The 27,088-nt window shown below is 36.5% G+C and overlaps 1 protein-coding gene across 13 annotated transcripts in view; it reads left to right on the forward strand.

Moving 5' to 3' along the window:
• The first annotated feature begins 22 nt into the window (after nucleotides 1-22).
• The window catches only part of adgrl2a (adhesion G protein-coupled receptor L2a), a 102,537-nt gene continuing 75,471 nt past the window's right edge, over nucleotides 23-27,088 (forward strand). For 12 of the 13 annotated variants that reach the window (XR_009273398.1, XM_058791574.1, XM_058791578.1 and 9 more), the window contains exons 1-2: nucleotides 23-469; nucleotides 22,582-22,766. Coding sequence is in view for 12 of the 13 variants with exons in the window: in XM_058791574.1 (XP_058647557.1) it covers nucleotides 22,658-22,766 (109 nt within the window). In the remaining variant the exon portion in view is untranslated. Of the gene's footprint in view, nucleotides 470-22,255; nucleotides 22,331-22,581; nucleotides 22,767-27,088 lie in introns of those variants that run through there. The other variant, XM_058791575.1, reaches the window with a different exon arrangement.

The raw sequence follows: 27,088 nt of genomic DNA on the forward strand, positions 1-27,088 counted from the left end.
CGGCTCAGCTCGCACAGAGAGAAATCCCTCAGCCGCGGGCCGCTCTCTCTCCGGCTGGAACGGGACTCAACAAACCCGAAGAAGACGCGCAAAGGACTTGAAATAAATAAAGAGGACTGCTTTTGCTTGTTGATTTTTCTCGCGTTGCTTGTTTTGCTCTTTTTTTCAGTAGTTGCCTTGCGAACTGCTCCGCGTCCCCCCTCTCCTTCTCTCTCTCCTCCAAGCAGGACAGACGGACTCTTTCAACGTTCGCGCATCTCTTCATCCCGGCGCGGCGGAGCGCAGGACTGAGCGCCGGTCTGCGGGAATGTGAGCGCTCACGCTGGGAAAAAGGCTCGGATGAGCGGAGCATGTGTGCGCTGTGCGCCGAGACGCGCTGCTCCTGTTCGAAGACCTGCTTGTAATTGCCTCAACTGATTAATTAACTTTCCGTCTGATTTTTCTTCAACTATCCGCTCACTCACAAAAGGTAAGACGCTTTTTGTCGATGATCATAATGCGCTTAAATGCAGGTAAATCCTGTTGTTGTGAAGTGGGCGATTAACAAGTTACTCAAACTTTTCGTGCAAAAATATTAAAGAGAAAATAATGATCAGGGTCCTGCGTGTTGTAAGTTAAGGATAGTGTGAAATAATAACGATAGAGTGAAGTTTGCATTTTAAATATGCATTACATTTCATATCTTGCTTGGAAAAGAAAGAGTAGAGTTAAGCTCCAGTTAGAACAAAACTACTCTGTTCAGAGTAATTAAAATGATGGAAAGGGGGACCATGGCTAATTGAGAAATGGTTAATCAAAACACAACCAGATGTGGATTGATTTGGTCGGCTGCCATTTCTCTCTTTGTCTTTTACTCCTTCTCTCTCTCTCTCTCTTTGAATGGAAAGTGTTAGTGTGGGAATGAGGGGTCTTCAAATAAATCCCATAGAGATATTTCATTCCATTGGAAATTCTTTAAAGGTGTCGGTGAAGTCTGCACACTTTAATTTATTGTCATTGCCTTTTGCTTCCTACAACAAGCGTGTGGTGACCTACATCAACTGTTGAACTCACTAAAGCTTGACTTGGGTTGTTAAATTGAGGTCTTGTGTCTATAATTAAAAGCAATTTCAGGCTCTTTTTGGTCGTTTTTAACTCCTCAGCATGATTAATGTGAAAAGAATGGTTCAGGGTGCACAGACAGCAGTGATCGAGTGCTAACTAGGGGACTGTAAGAACCCAGTGCAGTTTAAATTGTCTGAACCTGACTTTCTCTAAATGTAACATCGGACACTTGTGAGCAGCCGCTGCAAAATTAGATCCTTTAACCCCACATTCATAATTAATCCGCACCCAGGCCCCTGGTGCCAACAGTGAGATGAGCAGAATCCGGTCGGTGGCACTTCTTTGCCCAAACATACTCTGAACTGCTGTGAAAAGAAGATCTTCCCGGGCCAAACTTTGCATTAGTATGCGGGTTACATTGTAATTACATGATAGTAATAATGTAATTAATGTTTTATAATTATTTGCGGCACTGATAATTACACATTATTATTGTTGTGACTGTAGTAATTAAATATAATAGCATATAATATGTGCAGCTGGACACTGTAATTTGAAATGTTACCAAAACACTGAGCAAATCACAATTGTTTTCGGGTAAACATCGCTCCGGTGCGTAAGAGCCAGTAATAAGAGTCAATGCGTGAGCGCGGTGTTGTTTGAAATGCGGTGCATGACGTGAGAGACGCTAAAAAAACTGCGAAACATATCGAGTCACCTGAATCGGAGTGGTCTGGACCTACAGATGCAGTTTATATTGATGGGAGCTGTATTTTCTAGTTGATTTTTTTTTCTTTCATTCTGGTTAATCTAATGATAAAAATTGCTTAATGGCATGCCTCCATTGTTACATTAATAACAATGAAAAATATATATATTATTTATATATAATTTAAAACAAAGCATTTCACACTTTAAAATAGGCTTGTATTTGATCTCATAAACCTACACATTATTTAAAATGCCCAATATGGTTTTAAAGTGCATAATAATTTCTCTGAAATTGGACTTTTGGTGTAGATGCAGAGTTTTACCATATGGCATGTGGTTTTTGGTCTGAATTCTTGCATGTCACCATTTGTGCTTTAAATAGACATTCTCTGACCAAAAAATGTTTTGAATTTGTATAAGTGTGAATGGACTCTGTTTGAAGCCGCTCCATTAGCATTTCAAAGTGGCCTGAGCTCTATTTGAGCCCTGTGCTCTATTAGCTTCAGCACAGGCCCGTTGAACAGGAGGGGTGAGAGGGGACCAGGGCTTGTAGTTCATTTCTCCTCGTCTTTGTGTTTGTGTGTGAAAACACTATCCCATCCTTTTCATTTCAAAGGAATATTTTCCTTGGCTCTGTTTCTTTCTGGCCCCCTTCCTGCATCAGAGAAAAGAAAACAGCCAAACATGAGCAGGATTATGAGATCCACCAGAGAACTTGCTTAGGTATTTTCACTCAGAGCCGAAAAATAGTGTTTTTCTACATTTCCAGTAATGCAGGGATGAATGGATGTCATAACACCTACACACGCGTTCTGCTCATGAGTGTGTAGCTTATGAGAGTTAGTCTCATATAAAGCCCGGCACATGTCTGATTATTCACGATTCGCTTCGTCTAAATAGTGCAGACATTGATTCCTAAATATAATGTGAATTTTATTTATTTATTTATTTTTTAAAGTCAGCTTTGAAAGTCTCAGTTTTAGAGCATATCCGTATATTGATTTGTTTTTCATTTAATTTTGTCAGCGAGACTTTGGGAGTTCTTTGTCCTCAAAGTATTAATGTGCTCATATAGTCTCTTCTGTTCTCATAATATTCTGAATTTTTAATTGATTGATTTTTTCCGATCTGGAAAATATGATTTGTGGCCCTGTGCGTTGATTTCAATATTATCGCCATGTGGTCAATATCAGACACATGTGGAGAACATTTGGCATAGCATGAGCGATAAAATGTGTCAAATATGAACATTTTATCACCTCAAACTAAGCAAAACAGAGTCTTTTTAAATCACAGTTGAGCCCTAAATAATGAACAAGCCAAATTGTGGAATAACTTTTATTAGAGCCGTAATACATAGTATTTGTGTGTGTGTATGTGTGTGTGTATGTGTGTGTGTGTGTTTTGCACAACAGTGTAATGCCACTGACAGCCATTGTTCTCTGAACATGAGAGCGTTTGCACAGCCGAATAAAATAGTCGGACTTACTAAACAACAAATACAGCATCACGTAGCTTGTCTATGGAACTATGGTTTCTGAATAGTGTTTAGAGCAGTGATTTAATGCTTTTAAAAATAAATAAATAAATAAATTGAATAAATTGACAGAAACCAGGGAATCACTTCAGCTTTGACATTCGCTCCGTAAGGCGATGCTGTTACTTTAGAGACAATGTGATACAGGGCCATACGCTGTGGTTACTAAGCGCAAAAAAAAAAAAATAATCAAAAAATCAAAAACACTTTCGGTTGTGCAAGAATTTCAAATCATATGATTTCTTTCCCTGTTTTTGATTCAGTTGTGTGTTTACAGAGCATCCTGCTGTGCCGATAAACGCTCGCCAATTTGCGGGGAATAAACAGCCCTGTTACACTTGGAGTTTTATGTAAAGTGCTCAACTGCCTTTGGTGGGTCAAATACCTGCATTTTACGGTGGTTTTTATTTTACGATCAGTAATCAGAGGAAGGCAGGGCTCCTTCTCTGCCATTTTGTCAAAGCGTTGGTTTCTGCTTGCGAAAGGTTTGTGTGACAGTGGGACGGCAGACTTTATACACAGGCTGCCATTTTAATCAGCTGCAGACTGTGGGCAGCACACACCACTCTGAACACACCCAGACTCCAGAGTGTGTTCAGACAAGCAAGCAGTTTGATTTGTTTTTAAATAGCTGCATCTCTCAAATAAATCATTCAAAAAATAATAATAATAAATAAAAAAACAAAATAAAATAAATGGCAAATATATATTTATTTTTAAATAATAATTAAATAATAGAACATTTATTTGGTTTTGCTTCTAACTCTACACGGTAAAATAGAATTAGAATAAGAATAAAAAGTGATGAATTCACTGCATGCTTCTGATCACTTTTGAAAATTGAAATACCAGTGTGAATAAAATGTTAATAAAAATGAATAAACTTAATAAAAAATGAAAGTTTTTGTTTTTCAGAAATAATTTGAACAATTATATACATATAATTATACGGACAGAAACAAAGCTGTTGTAACAGTTTTTTTTTTTTTTACTGTGTGGAAAGGAATATTTTGGTATTGTGGATTACATCCATTTAGCGTTTATCTTATGCTCTGCCGTGTTTATTTTTATTTAAATGTAAATGAAGTCCACAGCATGATTCATGTAATTTCATTTTCAAATTCAGAACTACACATATTTAGTTTGGTGTATACACAGGGGGCATGACTTATCTATCCCAGAATTGGTATTTAGAAAAAAAAAATTCAATTTCTCATCAGAGAGGAGAAGGTAGGAACCCAGGTACAGGGTAAACAGTATCTGTGAGCAAGGAGAGAGAGAGAGAGGGGTTTATTAGACGTCTGGTGGTAGGAGAAGGGTTGTGTCTCGGCTGGTTTATAGGAGCACACTTGAAAGGGCCATTTTCAAGCAGACACACCTGTTATTTCAGAACGCTGAAGAGAGCTTGGCCTACAGTGTAAACCTTCTTTTGTAAGTTATTTACAACAAAACAACTTCAAATTATGGAAATGCAAACTTTCAGAAGTCTTGTATTGTGTTTTGTAAATTGTATTTATTACTTTCTTTCACTAATTATTTATTAACACTATTAAATAATAATTACTACATTTTACGTTGTATTGTTGTGGAAAATAATAATAGTAATAAAGTAATTAAAGCTATTAAATAATGGACATAGACATTTTCGGATTATATATAAAAACCAGAAATGTTAAATAATAAATATTAATCTATCATTTTCGCTTTTTCAAAGTATAGCCACCTTTTGTCTATATTACAGCTCAACCAGTAATGAAACAATATTGAAAGAGTTCCCATGTGTGCTGAACACTTTTTCTTTGTTCTAACTAATCCATTAAAAAAAATTACAAAAAGAAAAATAAAATAATGAAATTCTTATGTAAGCCCAATTTCAGTAAAGTGATCAAAACATTGACTGGTAGCGAACATTCTTATCATAAAATGAAATAGAGAAACAGTTAAAATGTTTCCTGCAGATTCCGCTAATCCTCAGATAACTAATCTAATCTGGGGTCAACAGGAAGTTGTTTCCTAAAAACATTCCAAGGTCAGAGGTCAGCTTTATCTTGTGTGGTTCATGTGACAGTTTATCAACTAATCATGAGAATATAATCAGAAGCTCTGTGTTTCCGAATCTCCTGACCTCCTGTCGTATATAATTTTGCTTTAAATGATCTCTCCAAATGTTAAGAAAACACACGAGGTGCCGATTCAGCAAAAAATGTAGTATGTATATGAAAATGTGTGACATGAAAAGGCTTTATTGTTAAAGTAAAGACAATTAAAAAAATTAAAAAAAAAAAAACTAAAAAAAAACTTTGATTTAAGGAGCTATTTGTACCTGAACTGATCCTTAAAAAATGACTTTTGTTGGTGTGACCTAGTGTAGTCAGGCTGATGCATTCATATTAAATAATAATGGCACATTTTTAAATAATAAATAATAAAGCACATTTTTAGGTTTCCTGACAAAACCTGACTGAGTACAACAGTTTGAACACATATATGTGTTCTATTATTATTATCATTATTATATTTTTTTGTCTGTAATTCTGTGACAACAGCGCAGTGATGTTTTAGACAAGAGAGACAATGAGATGTCTACTTTGGTTGACTTGTTGGCCACCATTGGCTGATCTCAGGCTTTTTTTTTCTTTTTTTTTCTCTTGTACTGATTAAGCTCAGGAATTCAAACAGGATACTGTTCCTAGATCAGCACTTTGGTGCTCTTCCAAATAGAATGAGCTAGAAAACTCTTCATTACGACTAAATCAATGCTGTTGCTTCCATGCATTAATCTAAATTCAGATGCAGAGATTAGGAGTTTATTAAGGCGTGAGACCTCTGTGCTGGCCAGGGGTGTACACTGATTGGATAATCAGTCTGCGAGTGACATCTGACAGCTCCGCCTCCATTGATTTTCCGAAGGAGGCCGTTGGCCACATTGCGTAAGATGACACATAATGAGTGGAGAATTTAATTCAGACAAACAGCCAGGTTGCAGAGCTAAGTTAATTACTTTAAGGTAGCAGTACTGTTACTCTAGTGCTGATGTGCCCAATACAAACAGTCTTCAAGTGTCTTTCACTCTGACACCACTCACCTGGCCGTTCTGGCTCAAATGCAGCTTGTCAGCGCCATTGTGTTGTGTGTGCTTATTTAACGCAATGCATCAGCCACGCTAGGCTGAGAAATGACAGCTGCAATATTTACTGCCCGAACAAACTGGATTCATGTATATAAATCCCCTTGTTTTGTTTTTTTTGTTTGTTTTTTTCTTTTCTTTTTCTTCTTTTTTTCTTGTACCTTGGCTGACATATGAGTACAATACAAATCATCTGCTGAATGGAATCAGGGATTTTCATTCAACCACGAACTGAAAGTTGAACCAATTACATTTTTAATGTGTATGTACATTCATTTTTTTCCTGTCATTTTCATCTGTCTTTTTGCTATTGTATTGCATTGCTATTGTATCAGGAGAATTGAATATTGCTCCACCTTTAATTCATTTAAATATATATATATATATATATATATATATACACACCAGTTTCTACACATGCTGAATAACATTGAATATTTTAATAGCCGGTTTAATTAAGTAAAAGATATTGAGATATATGATTTCTTTTGAGATTGTTTTGAGTTGTTCTGTATGGATGTGCGGTTAAAAAAAAAAAAAAAATTGCATGTCTTAAAAATAATTTAGAAAGCCTTATATTTGATTAAAAAAAAAAAAAAAAATGCAGATACCCTGGACTTGTTTCACCTCAGCAATGACTTTCGTTTTTTGGCTGATGTTACCAAGGCTGCGTCCAAAAAGCTATTAAAGCATTGTTTCAGTATACTTCTTGGTAATGTTCTCATCTAAAATTATGCCAATAGTTAACAAAGCAATTCAATGTGATTAATATTAATGTAGTGAATGTTATGGCAGTAACGTCAAATAATAAGGATAAGTTTGAAAAGTGGGAGACATTAAAAAACTCTCAAGGGTGAACTTGACCTTCAGCCTTCATGTCACAATCAAAAATGGCTCCTCAAAAGATCTGAGCTTGACTCCGTTGCAAATTCGCATTCAGGCTCTATTTTGAGGTGGAACGCCCACTTTTCATGGTCCAATGAAATCTCACTGGATGAAATCAAGTCCTACCCGACATTTTTTTTTTCTCTCATCGAAATAAAAACAAAGAATGGCAGATGAAGCCATTACCTTTGAGGAAAGGAACTCAATAACATTTACGGGTCTCATTTTGAAATTCGGCCTTGTTTGAATTGTAATGTCTTCTTCTGTAACATATATGATGTTTATCCTGAGGGACGGGAGCACAGAGGACAGGAAATGATGCGGAAAGAGAGACAGAGTGTGATCACGTCTCCTACAATGAGCACCTTTGCTCAATGTGTCTTGAACGCGTGTAGCACTGCCAGGCCGCAGCTCTGGCTGTGAAGCGCAGGATTAAGCGGCAGATGATATAAGCTGAGTTCCTTTATTGTCAGGCTGACTATAATGACCACAATGCATTTCTAAAGTGAACAGCTTAAGGAGGGGAAACAGGTCACAGCATGTTTCATGAGTTGCATAAAATGATGAGTCAAGACTGAGCGGATGTGTAGAATAAGACATACAAAAAAGGAAAATACACATTTTTATAATGCTAAAGATCAAATATGTGTATAAAGTTGCAATCCATCAATCACATTTTAATTATTTAAAGTGTATTTCAGCCACATGGCAGTTTCGATATCTTTGGTTTGTGGCACCTGCTGAAATGGCTCTGATCGGCACAAAACTGTGAAGTGTCAAACACTTCCTAATGGCATTTGCATAACTCACACATGCCTGGTGTGAATTTCGCCCCTGTTAACACAAACAGTGGTGGGGTGGCTTGTCTCACACCACACACAAGAGCCAAGAGAGTTACTCGCAGATATCTAACTGGATAAAGGAAAAAAAAAAAAAAAAAAAAATATATATATATATATATATATATATATATATATAAATAAATATATATATGTATATATATATATATATATATATATATATATATATATATTCCTCAGAGGAGATTTAGTATAGCTTATAGTACAGCTGCATTTAAAACCTTCAAAATATAAAATTTAAAACTGTTGAGTAGTCTTGTAAAAAATAATGTTATCATTAAAATTCAATATAGATGCATTCTACAGTGTGGGAAGAACACACACACACACACGTTTGTGAATTTTGGGGACTTTCCATAAACTTCTATTACTTTTATACTGACCAAATGATAATTTCTATCCCCTAACCCAACCCTAACCCTAACCCTAAACCTACCACTTACAGAAAACCTGTTTGCGTTGTTACACATCATTTACTATTTTTAATTAATCTTTTTTTTGTCAAAAAAATGTCAAAAATTTCAGGTTTTACTAACCTTGTGGGGACATTTGGTACACACACACACACACACACACACACACACATACATTTTTAATAATAAAAAAATAAAGGTACTTTTTAATAAAATTAAGTTTTATGAGCTGTTTAAAATATTCAAAATTGACAGTGAATTTTACAGTGTGTGTGAATATAATATAAATAATTGTTTTATTATTAAAATGTGTATGTACACACACACACACACACACACACACACACATACATTTTTAATAATAAAACAATAAAGGTACTTTTTAATAAAATTAAGTTTTATGAGCTGTTTAAAATATTCAAAATTGACAGTGAATTTTACAGTGTGTGTGAATATAATATAAATAATTGTTTTATTATTAAAATGTGTATGTACACACACACACACACACACACACATTTTTAACAATAAAAATAATGATAAAATGCATTTGTTTTCTATAAGCTGTTTAACATATTTAAATATTAATTTTAAAAGTTACACAATGCTGACAAGCAGAACCAAATAAAATTGTTGCATTTATAATTAATAGGCATATTTCTAACCGTCATTAGCTCCCATGATGGACAGCGCAGCTTTATCTTCATGCTCTTGGCCGAATGAAGCACATTACTCTGCGAGTGGAGCTCTGCGAGCCCACGGTCCAGCCGGCCCCCCGTCACCACCACGGCTCCAGTGGCCCCTTTTGTTGTATTCTGATAAGATCTACTCAGTGTTTGCTTCACCAACCTCCAGTGGTGTGTCTGGTTACTTCACTGCAATTAAGAGAAAGGAAAACATGCCCAGCTGAACGTAGAAACATCTTTTGTGTGCGCGTGTGTGCGTGGGCTTTCATTCACAGAGTTTAATGTGATTTATAGATTATGTCACAGAATACATAAGGAAAGAAGAAGCCTTTTGTAGTGCAGTCGGTTTTCCTATTGGACTTTCTGTCCGGTGCATGCAGCGAATCACAAGCCCCATCAAAGCAATTACCTTTGCTAAAGCCATATTAGTCTTATAATTGGATAATCTTGTATTGCTTTGGCTTAATTCATTCTGTTGCACCAAATGGTTTCCTGTCCTCAATAACATTTTAGGAGCTCGTGTTCTTAGAGAGAAACGCTCTAGCCTTTCCTTCGTCTCATAATGTAGATTTGTTTTTTTTGTTTTTTTCTGAAGTGCCTCAGTGAAATGAAATATTTGTGAATGTGAACGATGCAATGGATTCAGACAGTGACTGTACAATATAAAAACTATTGACTGTGGCTGTTCTCCAAAACCTTCTGTGCTATCTACTGCCTACATAGGCAGCATCCTAACGAAATTGAACATCATCAGATGGTTTTGGAACACTCTACATAAGCAGCAGCTTTGTGTTTTTTCAAAGAGCCAGACACAATGCATTCCTATGAAACATACGTAGGCAGCTCACCAGGTTTTGGAACAGAGCTGATTAATTATTAATTAAACACTAGCGTTCAAATGTTTGAGGTGAGTAAGATGTTTTCGAAAGAATTTAATACTTTTATCCAGCAAGGACACATTAAATTGATCAAAAATAACACCAAAAACATTTATAATATTGCTAAAGATTTCTATTTCATATAAATGTGCTTCTTGTGAATTTTCTATTCATCAAAGTAGCTTGGAAAAAAAGGGTTACACTTTATTTGAAGGTGTCCTTGTTACAGTGTACTTACACATTTAAGTACTGAGTAATATTAATTAACTACATTTACTTACTATATGATTAGGGTTTGGTTTAGGGTTACTTGTAATTATGCATAATTTATTGTTATTATAATAGTAACTTGTAACAAGGACACCTTAAAATAAAGTGTTAGCAAAAAAATGTATCACAGTTTCCACAAAAATCAACACAGCTGTTTTTAAAATTGATAATAGTAAGACAAGTTTCTTAAGCACCAAGTCAGCATATTAGATTGACTTTTGAAAAATTATGACACTGAAGACTAAAGTAATAATGCTGAAAAAAATATCTGTTTTTATAATCATAATTATCATAAATTACATTTTAAAGTACATCAAAATATAATTTTTAATTATTTTATTTAAATATTTATTTTAAATTGCAATATTATTTCACAACATTACTGTTTTATTGTATTTTGGATCTAATACATGCATATGAAAGACTTTTCAACAACATTAAAACACATTATATAAGAATATAGGAAGTTAAACACTATTTTTGAAATAAATCAAATCAAAATATGTATATACCATCATTTAACAACCTCACAGCTTTTATTAGATTTGTCTTTCAATTTTAGATTATCCCTAGAAAATAAATATTTGCCTATGGAGGATATGCATGTTTTTTTTTTTTTTTTTCATTTCTTCCAAAACCCTGCAGTTGTCTTCTATTGTAGTAACATCATCGGTTATCTTTCACTGAAAGACTAAAACAAAGATATATTCACGATACACTCAATGGGTGCAAAGACACGGAGCAAGACTAAGTCTGCGTGAACAATGTATAAATAATTGAATGCCATCATTTGCATATTGTATGTTCAGCTCTTATTAAAATCTAAACCTACGCCTTGATCAGAGGGAAACGCTACTTGTTATTTTTGACCTCTCTGTGAAGCAGGCTTCCTGAATTGATCCCTGCTTTCAGACAGTTGCGCTGTCACCCCCAAGTGTGCTCATGATATCCTCCTCTGGACTCAGATTGTGGAAAATTACACTGAATGGCAGAGACCTTCACAACATACCAGAGCTGAAAGAACACGAATAAAGAGGCTAGAGAGATAAAAACGACAGACAGAGAGAGGCAGAAAAGGAATTTTCTGTATCTGCAGCCTTTCCGCGGGTGGCAGAAGACAGCTGAAACACCGGTAATCTATTTATATCGGGAAGATTCCTCAGGACACTAAAGCCTTTGATTCCTGGACAGGTTCAGAGTCCATTGCAGGGAGTTTTTTCCCCTGGACACAGGTCACTTATATGACACGTCTCCCAAAAGCATTTGAGGATCGCATGAAACACTGCAGGAAAAGTTAGATGGCATCAAACCCATCAATGTCACATCCTAGCGCCAGTATGTTATCGCCTGCAACTGAATGCAGCTGTTTTCCGATGCATCCCAGCTAATTTCCGAGCAACGTCATTATTCAGGCTGCATCACTGTGAAAAAAAAGAAGTGTAACTGTGGGAGAACTTTATGAAAAAAGCATCATTTGACTGAAATGTGCTCAGAAGCAGCCTTGTATTCCTGCTGGTGTTGAATGTCCAACATTATTATATGGTCTGCTATTAATGTCAGATGTTTGTGCTCTGTGTTTGAAAAAAGAAAAAAAAGAAAAATCCCTTTGAAATACATGAGATAGAAAACATAGCATCTATGTGGCAGTGAATTTGTCACACTCAAATTGTAAATAAACAGAATGAGGTTGAGAAACCATTTCACGACGGTTTCCAAACCTTTCCTGAAGACATTTCGCAACTGGTATAAAAATCAAGATTCAGGCCCTCCAGCAAACCGCTGTTCCCAATCCCATCATGCATTTATTACACGATAAACAGGAAGAAAATGGCAAGAAAACATGGTGTCATATTATGTCACACATTCTCTGCATGATTGTTGCCAGCGCAGCGTTACGCGTGGGCTTGAAGGACTGAAGGAGCACAAGGCGGCGAAGACACCGTTCAGTCAGGCTAATATAGCACACAAACTCTTCAGTCACTCCAAGCTGTGTCTGTTTGACTGCTGTGCTAATGTGCTGCTTTAACTTGTGTGGAAAATGCAGCCGCCATATCTGTTGTTTACATTCTCTGATCTGCTAACTAGCTTCAAAATAAAGCCCTTTTCTGCTACCGATAACAAACAGCCCTAGAGCCACTACACAAACCTGCTAGAAGAGCTAGTACTAAGTATCTGGGTTCCAAAATAAGTTATTTCAACAAGAAAACATTGAAAAAAAAGAACACAATAATATGTGATTTCACTGTGAAACACTGTTGTGTAAACCACTGGACTGATTTAGTAGCATTAGCACACAGTGATAATCTGTGGTGGCAAAGTTTAATTGGAAATCTCCTAAATTCACCATGGTAGTTATTATTACTATTAATAAATAATAATAAGTATTTTGAGTGTGTACAGAGACCGACTTGATTATGTCATTTGTGGTGCTTGACGGGAGAGACATTACCACAGTCACATGACTGTGACACTTAACATGTGAATTGGCCTTTTCAGTGTTTTGACTGAAATACACAGAACTGGCAATTAGCCTTTCAACTTTCTTTAAAAGTTTAAGAAGTGTAAGGGGGTCAAATGAGTTCAGTCTCAATCTAGTGGAGGGACAGCTGCGTCTCAGTTCCACTGCTCACAGTGTTAGTTAACACATGTAAATGAGGCTAACGATCCAGACACAATCTCTCAAGGCTTTCTTCTCCAGAGCTTTGAGCCCAACAGCTCACAATGAGAGATCACCACAAAGTCACCACACAAACAAACTAGAGCCATGCGAGAGACTGGGTGTATTTCGTCCAGATTTTAATCATTATTTTTTCCCATTCACTAGATTTAAAATGACATCATTTTTATTTCATAATCATAAAGTAATTACTGAAGTATTGAAACTGTAAAGCCATGCATACGTATTAGACACTTGAAAGTTTCTCGTTTTTAACATATGGCCCAGGCAATTATACTAGCAAGTCAAAAAACGTCATCTTCCCACTTTCCACTCCATTTGAGTTGTAATCTTAAACTAGAAAAAACATATTATTAGAGGTCTGAGAGGAAGATTGAAGTAATATAGAGTTAATTATGATCCAAACTGTGATAAAAATGAGATACCAGGCCGAGTATCATAATGAGATGGAGAATTTGAAAGCAAAACCTGCAGGACCACGAGTTTGTCCTGTTTAACCACAGAAATGGCAGAGTGTCGACTCACCGTGACTCTTTGCCAAGCATCCGACTGTTCTGCTGAGCTTGTGGGAGGCGAGGGTGTAAAATGAAAGTCACTTCCTTTCCTAAACTGTTTTGCTTTCTCACTTTTCAACCAAATGCTCACAGCGACACAAAAGCGACACAATAGACACACAATTCGGCCGGCAAAGAGGCTCTGCGATGGTAAAAATTAGCATTCGGTTTTCACATGCAAAGCCAGCATTAACAGCATTAATTTTTCACATTCGAAAGCAGGTGCACATTTGAACTCTAAAAGTGAATGGTTTTGATGGTGTCTTTGAAAAAGGTCAATATCGTAGCATCAGGTTTAGCATGAGGCTTTAACTGCTGGTTGCGTTGTCAGGAGAGATTTAGACCTGACAGCTGATTTCTCTCCGGGAACAAACTCCACCCTCCTTATCTGTCTGCCGATTTTTAAACGATTTACTGTCGAGCTTGTTCTCACCCTCACACCAGTTTGCTTGTTGAAATCTGGAAAAGTCAAATACAAAAAAAAAAGTGTTTTGAAGGATTTAAGTGCTAAGTATTTATACGTTCAAGAAAACCCTTCTCCAGTTTTAGCTTGTTTACTTTAATTAAAGTAAGTGGCCATTAATTAAAAGCGTCTAAATGACTTTGTGGTTTGTGGCCGAATCCTGAATCATCTCTGCTATCGTGTGAACTATCAAAGCTCGAATCATCTCCAAATCATTTCCTCTCATAAGAAATCGATTAATCAACCTGCCCAAATCAATCATCGGTAGATTTCTTCGCCACCCCGCTTTTAATGTCACCCATTCAAGACGTTCTTTTAATGCCCCTCACTTTATGTTTTGTGTTCCCTTCTGCCATCTTAAAAATTAATCATCCTGTTGAATAATGGCTCACGATGGTGCTGAATAATTGATGATCTGGTGCTTAATAGAGGGACAGAGGAGGCGTTACGCTCACACAACTGCTCTTGTCTGAGGGAGACGCTGTGTATCTACGCAGACAGACAAGCTGGATTGTGTGTGTGTGTGTGTGTGTGTGCGTGTAAAATGGTGTTCAATAATCAAATGGCAGTGAAGGACAGACACATAAAAACATACAAGGCCGACATGAAATCTAAACTGATCTTATTTACTTTATTTACATATGTTCCTGATGTTCCTTTTTATGAATCTCATCTGTGCATGTTGTTATATATATATATATATATATATATATATATATATATATATATATAAAGTTTGTCTTTGTAATATTTTTTCAGAGCTTTTATTTTGGCTGACTTCACCAATCCCTCTTATTTTTAAAATATAAAATCTTATTACAAATTTAATTCTTAAAATATAAGAATAATTTCATATCCCAATAGCAGTACCATGTCTATAATATAATTCAATGCCTCAAATACTTTAAAAATGAAATGGAAGTCTATCTATCTATCTATCTATCTATCTATCTATCTATCTATCTATCTATCTATCTATCTATCTATCTATTATTCTTGAATATCTTGTTTCATATGGAAATATGTCATGGTACAGTGTGAAGTACAATGTGTGGATGTTGTTTCATGTTGACTTTAAAACAAGAAGAGAGCTCTTTGGTGAGGTCAGGCATTTGGATGTATCTGAACAGATCATGTTAAATGACAGACCGTGTTTGTGACTGTCCCTCTGTGTATACACACGTACACACACACACACACACACACACACGCATGCATGCATTTTCACCCATGCATTTGCACCATTTTGACAGCAACAGTGCTTTCATTGCTTTTGCAGGAATTAAAAATTGATGCATTTTGTTGAAACTGAGATGATGAGCCTGTGAGAGTAGCAGAAACCTTCTGTCTTTTTCTCTCTAGTCTTTCCTGATATTTATGACCTCTTACATTGGGCAGCTCTCTTTTTCTGGCATGAAGACAGATGTTGTGGCCCTGTTTGCTCTGCTTGTTGTGCCCAACTGATACAAAAACACAGTGAAGTACCTATTTCACGAATAGGGCACAGAATAGGGCTCTGTTTCATTTATTCCCCTATGTTCAAGGAATTGCCAGTGAAAAGAGTCGAACTAAATATTGAATATGCTTTTTTTTTCTGCAGGTTTTGTTGTCCTGTTACAAAACTTCGTGCCTGAGTAAAGTTAAAACAGGGTTGAAATTTAGCCTAAATTAGCCCATTGCTGAGTTTGGACTTGACTAATTTATGACCAATTGTTGGATTGTAGTTAATGATCTATTTATATTGAAATATTGAGTCTTTACATTTTATTTATTTTTTTCATATAATTTAAATAAATAAATAATGTAGAGTGTTGAATGGTTTAGCTTGACGAATACAGTCAGTGCTACAAATTGTGTAAACTGTAATGAATAAGATTATTTTCATGTTTAGAAATGACCCAATGTGTGTTATTTTTTTAATTTCGCAATTTGAAGCAATGTTACATTATATATAACAAAAAGGGCTAAATTTTACAGTAACAGGGTTGCATGCAAATTCTCGGATTACATTTTTAGCTTTTTAAAAATTAGCTAATTAAATATTATTTATGTTAGACAGTAGATTACCTAACACATCTAATAGTTAAATAAATAATTAAACAAACAAATAAATAGTTATTTGTGCTGCTAATGCTTTAAAAAAGGCATGGAACTCCAAAGTGTACTGTATTCGTGTGAAGTGCTCAGTGCATTTTGCTGCCAAAGAAAGTGTGTTTCCCTCCTGTATCCCAGCTGAAGGGGAAACATGGAGTGTCAAGGACTTCTTTCTTCTGATTGGCAGGTGCTAGCCGTGTAAGATACCTGTATAATGGTGGTCCTCAGAATTTTTTTGACCTTCTTATACGTCTCCCCATATTAATGTCACTCTATTACCGTTAAAACGGAGGCATCTCGGGAAAACACGTCGGGACTGAATCCTCCTTATCGTCAGCAACCTGAAAGAGGGAATTTGGCGCTATCAGTTAATGGAAATGACATTTTTTTTAAATTTCATTTTCAGATAATCCACTCCTTGTCCACTAAAACATCAAAATTACTGTTAACAATATGTGAAGGCCGTATTAAAACTAACTTACTCATAGCAGTCGAGGCCCATTATAATCGTCTCTGAGAGACACCGTGCCATTTTAATAGGATTTCTGAGATGTTCTGCACGTTATTACTCCAGTGTGCATGTCATTTACTGTCAGAATTAGAAAGCTGTGTATCAGAATAATGAATAGATGAGTAAACTACCCCCTTCCTGTATGGGGGTATGAATGCGGTATTCGGTAATCTCTACTAAAAAGGTTCTGTTCAATCTATTTCCAGCAACTTCTCCAGTTTGTACTGAGGGCTTTGGTTCTGCTCTGGTTCTTAGCTGTTTTCTTGTTTCTTGCTTGTGTGGTGGCTTGATAGAGACCTTGATTACTCTGATTAATGGATCCTTAGCGTCCTCTTTGAGAGAAGGATGAAAAGAAGTTAAAAAGAGTGAGATTTCATTCACAGAGAGTGATTACAGTATTTTACCAGCACTCAAAGCATTATGTATTCCTTTATAACGTGTCTATGTACTTTCATTAAAGCAGTAATTCAGATTAGACATGGTCATGAGACAATTTTGTCACACAGGGTTTCATGTATCTTTTCCAGGTCTTAAACACAGAGCTAAATGGCCAGTTAAGATGATGCATTTGCAGCTCTGGTGTAAAAGCCAGCTGTGCTTGTAAACGCAGGAATATAGGAACCGCAAGGAACTGAATGATATTGGTTTCTATTCTGATTCAAATCTGATCTGATTCTGGATCGTTAATGATTTCATTACTACGGATCTGGTTTTGTGACTGGTTGATTCATTGAGTTTTTTTTTTTTTTTTAAACAGGTCATAAAAATTCTTAATTTTATAATAATTATACTTATTGTCTATGTTGTCCAGAATTTTTATTTCATTTAGACAGCGAGCTAACAAAAAGATAAAACATCATGTCTTTTGCTGTCACAATGCAGATTTAACAGCTATGGAGCGCTAAATAGCACTGCAGGACACAGTTTTAGTACAGTGTTCCATTTGTATTGGTGAAAAAAAAAAAAAGATTTATGAACTATTAACGGATTAGTTTCCCTAAAAAATTACAATTCTGTCATTTTTAATCAACCTTATGTTGCTACAAAACCTGCATGACTGTGCTGCACAAATTTTGAGGAATTAAACCGGTCACTCTTTTCCATCCAGTTGCAACGAAAGCTTCAAAAACAATGCAAAATTCCTCTGTTTGTGTTCCACAAAATTCATTTGATTTGCTTTTCCTGTCCTCTACATTTAGCTTGTCATGCCATTTCTAATTCACTGTGTTTACAGCAGCATTTGAAGTTTTTTGTCATTTGCTCATTTAATGTTTGACATTGTCGTCCACCTGACCTTAATACATCCGTCACCCCGATATCATGATGTTTGTCCTCTGGTTTTAAAATGTACACAACCGGCAGCGTCCAGATGGCAAAGGTGAATGCATGACAGTGGAGTCAAATAGGATGTGTTTAGAATGACTCATGTGTGGCTGTGCATTAACTGGCCCACCCCTGGACCGCTGATTGATTTCCTCTAGCGTTTCTGCCTCGATGGGACACTGTCATCTGATCACTGACCTGATATTCTAGCACAAATACTAAAACATCGAAAACAAACTCGTCACAGGCAAATTTTCATGTTGCTAATGCTGCATTTTGTGTCTAGAAAACTGGTGACAGTTGTGTCCCTCGTTCAAAAATAAAACATAACAACATGTTACTAGCACGTTTTACTAGACATGTGTCTACATACACTGAGAAAAAGCCTGTAAGTCTTTTATTGTTGTATATTTTTTGCCTTTCCAACCAGTGCTTTCAAATATTACATCTAAATTTTCCAAATATTTTATTTCTCAGTAATATTCTTGAAGTCTTGAGGTAAAGTCTACAGGTTATGTGTCAACCCTGTTACTTGAATGTTGTTCTCTTTTTAAAGCATCTATTATATAAATAATAAAAATGTTGATTTCATCATCATTTTTTAGAGAAGTAAACTCTTTACAGAGGTAGAGTCTCATCTTTTTTCACTTTGTTACGTTATTACAAGAACAACAAGCAGCCTTGTTACTTTCAACTCTTCTGATACATTTTCTGAAGGCGTATGCCAACATAACAATTTCACAATATTTAACTTGAAATAGAGGATTGCAGTTTCTTAAGCATATTACCAGTCTGATGGAATGTTTAAAATGGTACAAAAAATGTACTTAAAGGAAAAGATATGTTTCATGATTTGCCATTTCTGAATATTTAGCTTGTCACCTTGTGTGCTTTGTCCCGATGTCGTTGTGTTCGAGTTCCATTGTGCGAATACGTGTCCCTGTTTATGGGTCCATTTTTTATACACTTGTCATATTCTTTGACCATCAATCTCATGGCTCTTTTTGTAGTTCATTGAAAGCTTGGGGGTTAATTCAGAGGTCAAGCGAGACTTGCAAGCTGTCAATCTCACATTGTAAAGTTTGTAAACCCCCCTCCACCCCCCTCGGCCTTGCCTCTTGTGCATTATTCCTGCACCCACCCCTTTGAATGGATGACTCCTCCTCTATTCTCCGGTGGGTCTCACTCCCGCTTGGGAGAAAGACGGCCGCATAATTACACATCTGCCCTTTGTTTCTCTGTTTTGGCATTAACATCTCAAACTAGCCTTTCAGCTCTGATTTGAACGGCTCTCTTCTCATCCAGAGAAGTGGAATGTTCTTTCAAAGTTCCTCTTTTTATTTCGCACAACTGATTTGTTGGGGAACCCTGAGTGTTGCTGTTCTGTTGGAGCAGATGTACACAGCTGTGAAAAAGCCTTCTGAGTCTGGACCTCTCCATCGATCACAGCCCTTATATAGCTTTGTTGGTTTGTACGTAAGCTGCACAATTCGGCAAAGCTTTCGGCGTAAAACGGCAGGCCGTAATCAAAGGGAGTGCCGGTATCAAACATCCCGGCCGAAATCCTTTGAAGATGAATGGTTGCTGTCTTAATTTGTCATGATTAGAGTTTTTAATTTGATTTGCAAACACAAAACACACAGAACAGCGACAACAGGCCGTCCCGCTGTGCCGCGTCGGCGTTGGAACGGCAGTATTTGTTTGAAGCACTTAACAGGTGTTGATCGGCGGTCTTTGCTGCAGCTTAGGGAGATAAGGCCTCCCGCGGAGGGGAGAGACCTCAACACGTTTAATGAGAAGCGCGGGAGTCAGGCGGGCCGCCTTCGTCCATGGCTCCGCTTCTGGAGACTGATCAGCATGTTAACCGCTCACAGCGTGAGACGGAGATATGAAAGTACGGAGCTGTTGTCGTTGATTTAGTCGAACACCCCTTGACTATGTAGGGATCAACCCTCATCCTTTATGCATTTATTTTTCTTCACAGCTAACCTGCTGTGAGCCGCTACCGCACCGACTTCGCTAGTCATTTTTTTTTTCTTTTTTACCTCCGAAATACTAAGCACAGATGATTTTAGGGTAAAAAAAAAGAAAAAAAAAAAATTAATAATAAAAACAGAACCTAAGTAGGCTGGGAGGCTCTGCTGTATTGTGCTGTTGTTTCGCTAAAGCTAATGCTAATGATGCTACACCCACTCTTTAAGTTTTCCCATTAAATGGAAAAATTTAATGTGAACCAAACATAAAAAAATAATCTATTAAGTGTTGTGTCAGCTTAAATATATGAATTCAAAAACTTATTCTATTAAAATTATTTTTAATATGATGATGGTACATATTTTGCAGTTTAGTATTGATAGTTTTCACGTGACGTCACACCCTTACAGGAACGCCCACCTGGCGGGCAAAACGAAGCTTTGCTCCACTGACCGCCAGCTATTTTTACGCAGTTTGCATCAAGTAATAATGTAGTAAAATGCAGATATTAAAAAGGCGAGATTCAGTGTACACCTTATTGATCATGTATATTTTGTACAGGCAAGAGGATGAAGCCAGAATATAAACGGGCAATGGGCAAAGTTTCACATTAAATGGCTTCCCATAGAAAACCATTAGAAGGAAAACACTGAAACGATAAGTGGACTGCGTTCATATTCCGGCCTCATCTGCTTGCCTGTGTAAACTATGCATCATTAATGTAGTGATTACTGAATTTGATCTTTTAATTTTACTGTTTTAAATATATTAAGGCACTTTAATTGTTTTTACAACATTTTGTCGCACTGTTTATGATTGAAATATTGCTTAATATAGATTGCAAATGGCCAGAACTTGCGTTTTGTTCAGAAATACCTTTGTTTTATTCTTTTGAGAGGTGATCTAAATAATTGAGGCTGGGAAACGCTTGTGCTGCAGTTCTATGGATGTTTTGCCCTCCAAGTCTTCGAGCCGGTCATGTGACTGAAAACTATCAATAGGCATTTCAATTGAATTTATTGCCAAACATAGAAATTATATATATATATATATATATACATTTTTAAAAGATAGTTAACCCAAAAATGCCATCATTTACACAAAACAAAATATTTGGAAGAAGATGGGCAACCAAAACTGTTTTGGTCACTGGTGACATCCATTGGAAAAATAAATATATATATATATATATATATATATATTTTTTTTTTTTTTTTTTTTTTTCCTCAAAATATCTTTTTTTTTTTTTTTTTGCTTTTTTTTCCACAGAAGTAAGAAAGTCATACAGTTTAGGGAAAACATGAGGGTGATTAAATGATAACAACAATTCCATCTTGGGGTCAACTATTCTTTAAGTCTAATTTCAGAAATTAATTTTTTTTGGGATCAACAACAATAATCTGCTTGCTGTGTAAAAATAGTCCTGTTACTTTACAGCAGTGAATACATATTTTGTTTGGAGGACAAACAAATAAATGAATGAATGAAATAAAACAATTAATCAATTAATCCCATCAAAATTAAATAGTGGTGAACTGTTCTTTGAAAAGATGAATGAAGATGAAGTGACATCTGTGGAGTGACCAAGTCTCACTTTGAGAAGTCTTACAGTTGTCAATTTCTACTTACTATTCGTAATTTGTTGTTGTTGTTTTTTTGTTTTTTTTCCACGCTTGACAAGATTTGTCAAGTATAACATATCTACACTGTCACATAAAACAACATGACTATACTATTTATTGCCATGTTGTTGACTCTTGAATGCTAATGATACAGAAGGCCATAACCTTGATTTGAAGACGATGCATTAGCATTTAGACATTCTTCGTCTGATCATACAGAAATGCACTATTACAGTGAACCCCTCTCCTTTATGTTAATGTAAACACAAGACTCCTGATGTTTATAATCACATTTTCTCATCTCATAACCATATATATGACAATCCAAGAAGCAAAAATTCCAGTACTTTCATTGACCAGACATGAGGAAATACCCTGTAATGCGATGAAGTATTAAAGGGTGGTGTGATATATTTAGTGTATCTTTAAGAAACCTAGGGGGCTGCACATACTGTTTTTAATGGGCTCCTAAGTGGCTCGTTACTGGAGTGACGATGTTTCCCATGAGGCCGTGAGTGTGTTTTATGGGAGGCTGGTGGAGGGTGTAAACATGCAGAGAAGGAAAACATTTAAAGGATGAGATACTGTACATGATATAGTACTCTTTGGCTGGAGAATATGCTTAAGTGGACGAAAAACCTGTTTCCTCTCAGAAAGGGATGGTAGCGGAACAGGTTTGGGAGAGGAGAGTCAGATAAACGGTAACGATGGGCTTTAAGGTAAATGGCTTGTTTGTAATGCGGGAGGTGGTGTTTCAGGTCTCAGTCACCTTCCAATAGAGGGTTTCTACTCCTGGGATGAATTCTGTGTGAATTTGCTCCTGGAAAAAACTAAATCCTGTGGAGGAACTGAGGCGAGCGAGACTGCAGCAGTTTAAAGGAGGAAGTTTTCATGCCTGAGGAGTTCTTCATTGACAGCCAAACACTGACAGTCCGCTGTGGTTTTCTTGCAGGCTCGGAGGTCAATGATGGTTATCTCTCAGAGTGACTTCACCGGATCGTTGTGACTACAGTGATTTCGACCCAGACATGTGGAAAGCAGAGAGTCCAGTCAGAGCCAGGATGGGATGTTCAGAATGGAAGTCTTTAGTCCTCTGCGGCCTGGTGTTTGTCTTGACGGTTGTACAGAGTTCTGACGGTAAGAGTTTTTTTTCTTTTCGAAATATCACAAATCTTTCGTAACATCGTCGGAATCATGCTGTTCTTGAGTTTATGGTGTTGTTTTTTGTTGTGTTCTTTTATGTGGTGGATGTTTGAAACAGACAACATTTCTGAGAGCTCAGATAAATAATGGCTGTTTCCTTCAAGACAGATAGCCTGAGGTTCTTGGGAAGCTGTGTGCATTAACACAGAGCTTGCCTTCGTTTTCTTTCTGGTTAAATTAAAAGAAAGACCATACAGTGTTTCCTAGTTTTCCCTCATCTCATCTCCGTCTGTTTACTCTCATGTCCTGTTCTAACTATAGGCCTAAACCCTACAACTGCTCATTATAAACAATATCCTCAAGTAAACACGCCTCATTACACTCTGTCCCTGCCGTAATATCTTTTTAATGCATTTTTATAATTGAATTAAATGGGTTACTGCCATAGCCATGGCTGGAAGTTTTCGCTTGTGCAGAAACTTTGAAAGATTGATTGCTTGAGGGTTTGTTCCCTGTTTCTCTCGAGTATATCCTAGAAACTTCAGATCTCATCTTTCTGATTTCATTTCGTGGGCCGAACGCTGTCTATAAGTTCGGATGTAACTCATTTGTATTCTGTGCATCTTCTCAAACTGCATTTTCTGGTATTTTATGAAGCTGAAACGCAAAGCAGTGATGAAGTATTGTGGAGCCGTTTTATTGATAGTATGTCTGCCATTGAATGCCATGAAATGTGGCATTGTGCTCTTATAGAAATAAATCAGGGCTGTATATGCTGAATGCTATATTAGTCTGAGCTCCTAATGCTTATTTGATAATCGTAGCGATCTTACTGCTTCGCAAGAGTGAGTCATGTTATGATAAACTTTAAAAGCTAAAAAAAAAAAAAAAAAACTGTCACAACATTGTGGGATAGATGGCGTTAAAACACTGTGTTTAATATATAATATGCATAACGATACTTCAATAACACTGAGAATGACCCACACTCTTGCATATTAATAATGTAAAATTCTTTGTACTTTTTTTTCTTCTGCTGATAGATCTTTAGAAAGCGTACAGTCCTGAACATAGTTCATGCTTCTAGCTACACATGCTCAATTTCTTAAGTATTGCTAGTAAGTATTGTTGCATTCTCAATACAAAAACGCAAGTTAAATATGTAATTTGTAATCTGCGTTGACCAGGCATTTGTGACTTTCACAGAGTGTGTTTCTGGCCTCAGTAAGGATATTTCAGAGGAAAGTCTTTTTTTCAGTGCATGGGATTACTTACTATAGAAATCAACAGCACTCATGTCAACTCCTTCATGTATAGTAATAGGGCACAGGTTTATTTTCTGATAAATTAACATCATTATTTACCATCAATTGCAGTTTTTCTTTGAATGCACTGTCACTGGATTATTTCACGATGGGGCTAAGTAGTTTTGAAAGAAAGCTTTGCTTTATATGTCTGGCCAATTTGCCGGTAAGGATTGTGAGTAATATGAGCCGTTCTTTTTTTAATTATGGAAAGGACTGAATAATATCCGTTCGTGTCCTGCTGCCTTGGGCTCATTCAGAACGAATAGCAGGGAACCGTGGCCTCGACCGGCGGCCACCCGCCTGTATTCATAAAAATACTTCATCTCCATCTTAATTCAAATCAGAACAGCTTCTGTGCGACTTCCAGACAGCCAAATCACACATCTCAGAATTAACTGTGTTCTTGGCGGCTATAGCCTTTTGACAAAACAGAATTAAAAGGTTGAACTTTTGCTTTACGAAGAGATAACTTTCACCTGCCTCCGTTATTAGGCAAATACATAACCCAGTTTTCCGTCAAGTGAATAGTTTCCTTTCTTGATGTTCTTTTGCTGTGGAACTCGATTGCAATCTTGACCTATGCTGCCTCCATTTCAGCTGTGGTTTTTAACTCAGAACTGGATATTTGGTCAATCTTTTTAGATATTTAAAGGTCATGCCTATTGATTTTCGGATTTGAAACATGATATGCATAAATACGGGACTGTAGGTCAGTGATTTGCATGTCTCCAAAGCATATGAAAATGTAAAATCCTACCATTTGGGATGAAATCTCTGACCATTAGTTAGAGCTGAACCGCATGATAGTCGAAATCTGCCAACTCTTATCTATATATGTGTAATTACATTACATGTATTCAATATATATGCCATTTAACAGAAGCATGGCCTGAAAACACTGCATTTAATATATAATACGCATAATGATACTTCAGTAACACTGAGAATGACCCACAGTCTTGCATATTAATAATGTAAAATTCTTTGTAGTTTTCTTTCCTCTGCCGATAGATCTTTAGAAAGCATACAGTCCATAGTGCATGCTTCTAGCTTCACACGCTCAATTTCTTAAGTATTGCTAGTAAGTATTGTTGCATTCTCAATACAAAAACACAATTTAAATATGTAATTTGTAATCTGTGTTGACCAGGCATTTGTGACTTTCACAGAGTGTTTCTGGCCTCAGTAAGGATATTTTAGAGGAAATTCTTTTTTTTAGTGCATGGGATTACTTACTATAGAAGTCAACAGCAATATATGTAATTTAACAGAAGCATTGCAATATTTTACTGTTTTGAGTCTTTTGTTATGTAATGTTTGCAATGAAGCTGTTCTTTGAACTAGTGGTTACATGTGTTACATAAATTCTTTCCGGTTGATTTTTTAGGAAAAAATTGTATATATAATATCATTAAATACACAGGACCCGCATTATAAAATTACTCATACCATGATATATAATTTTGGTTATATCGCCCACCACAATACTTCAACCCCTTGTTACATTGGAATCATCTCCCAAAGGTTAACACTCCTCCCTATGTAAGTGTAACTTAAAAATCATATTTTCCATCTCAAATGGGCCCCTTATTTGGACAGCTGCTGTCCCTCTTGCCTTCAAACTCTGACTGAAATGAGCTGTCTGTCTCTCTGTCTGAAACAAGCCGTCTGTCTTTCTGTCAGAAATGAGCCATCTGTCTCTCTGACTGAAATGAGTTGTCTATCTCGACTCTTTAAACACCTCGGTTGAATGTCTGCTGATTAACAGTAAAAATATGTCACATGGACGTCTAAAATGGCAGCTCTATATATAGCTGTGTGTGTGTGTGTGTGTGTGTGTGTGCTTGTGTCATTTCACAAATATAAATTTTGTGTTGTATCATGAGAAGGAAAAGATAAACCTTACTGCTTACTTTAGGTTGGGCTGGTTGTCTTGGTTGTTTGTTTTTGTTTGTTTGGGGGGGCTGCTCATATCAAGGTTTGTTGAGTTGTTGTTTCTTACATTTTCTGTTACTGTTTTTGTCTAGATGTCTCTCTCACGGTCTTTCTCCCTCCCACATGTCTCTCTCTCTCATATTCTGTCCCTTTCTGCATGTCTCTGGGCTGCTGGTCTCTCTGAACTCACACACAGACAGAATTAGAGCGGATCTTTCCGGTTTCTTTGATTGACGGGGTTGTGCATTTGTCTCCTGATGTGTCAAGCAAGTATTTTAGGGAAAAATATGTGATTTGTATTGTGATTTTATGTGTTTTTCAGTGGTATGTGGATGAAACAAAATAATCTAACTTAATATAGTTATTTTCTGATTATTTTTCTTTGATATTGAGATCCATTATGTTAATGCTAACCCTGCTGAATGATAAAAAATAAAGTAAATAATTACAAGTAAATAAACTAACCTAAAGTAATTTGCTGGTTTTAGTTGATTACCAAGCCTGACCAGTTGAGAATTGCCTGAAACCTTCTTCTTAATCATCAAAACAGACTAGCCTAACGAGCTCGGTCAGGCTTGCAGACCAACTTGGGCTGGTATCTTTTTTTTTTTAGCAGGGAATGCTAATGTGCAAGATTCATCTCAGATTTGTTTCATACCGGAGGGTCTGATTAAATGACGTGGATCCTGCTGTGAAAATGCGCCGTTCTCTTTAGAGACGGACAAGTGTGGACAAGTCTTTCACATGCCTCAAAATCCCATCTGTGCAGTTACACTTTGTAAGGAAACATTTAAACTAGCGAAACTGATTATCTTTGAGCGGCTAAAGCCAATTCCCCTCAGCCTTAGCCCTGTGGCTTTTTGTTCATATCAACGTTCCTTCAGTATCAATATATCTGAATTCGCCTGCATTTAGCTTCTTTATTAAGATCTTGAATCCAGATCTCGGATTCCTTTGTTTTGGGTTTTATACCTCAGACTACACTGCTCTCTTTGTCTTTCTTCTTCTTGTCTCCTGCTTTTTGTTTTTCCTCTTACCCAGGGGTTTTCTATCAGACTGAGGGATCAGACTTCC

The sequence above is a fragment of the Onychostoma macrolepis genome, chromosome 11, assembly GCF_012432095.1.
Source record: "Onychostoma macrolepis isolate SWU-2019 chromosome 11, ASM1243209v1, whole genome shotgun sequence".
In the NCBI taxonomy this organism is placed as follows: Eukaryota; Metazoa; Chordata; class Actinopteri; order Cypriniformes; family Cyprinidae; genus Onychostoma; species Onychostoma macrolepis.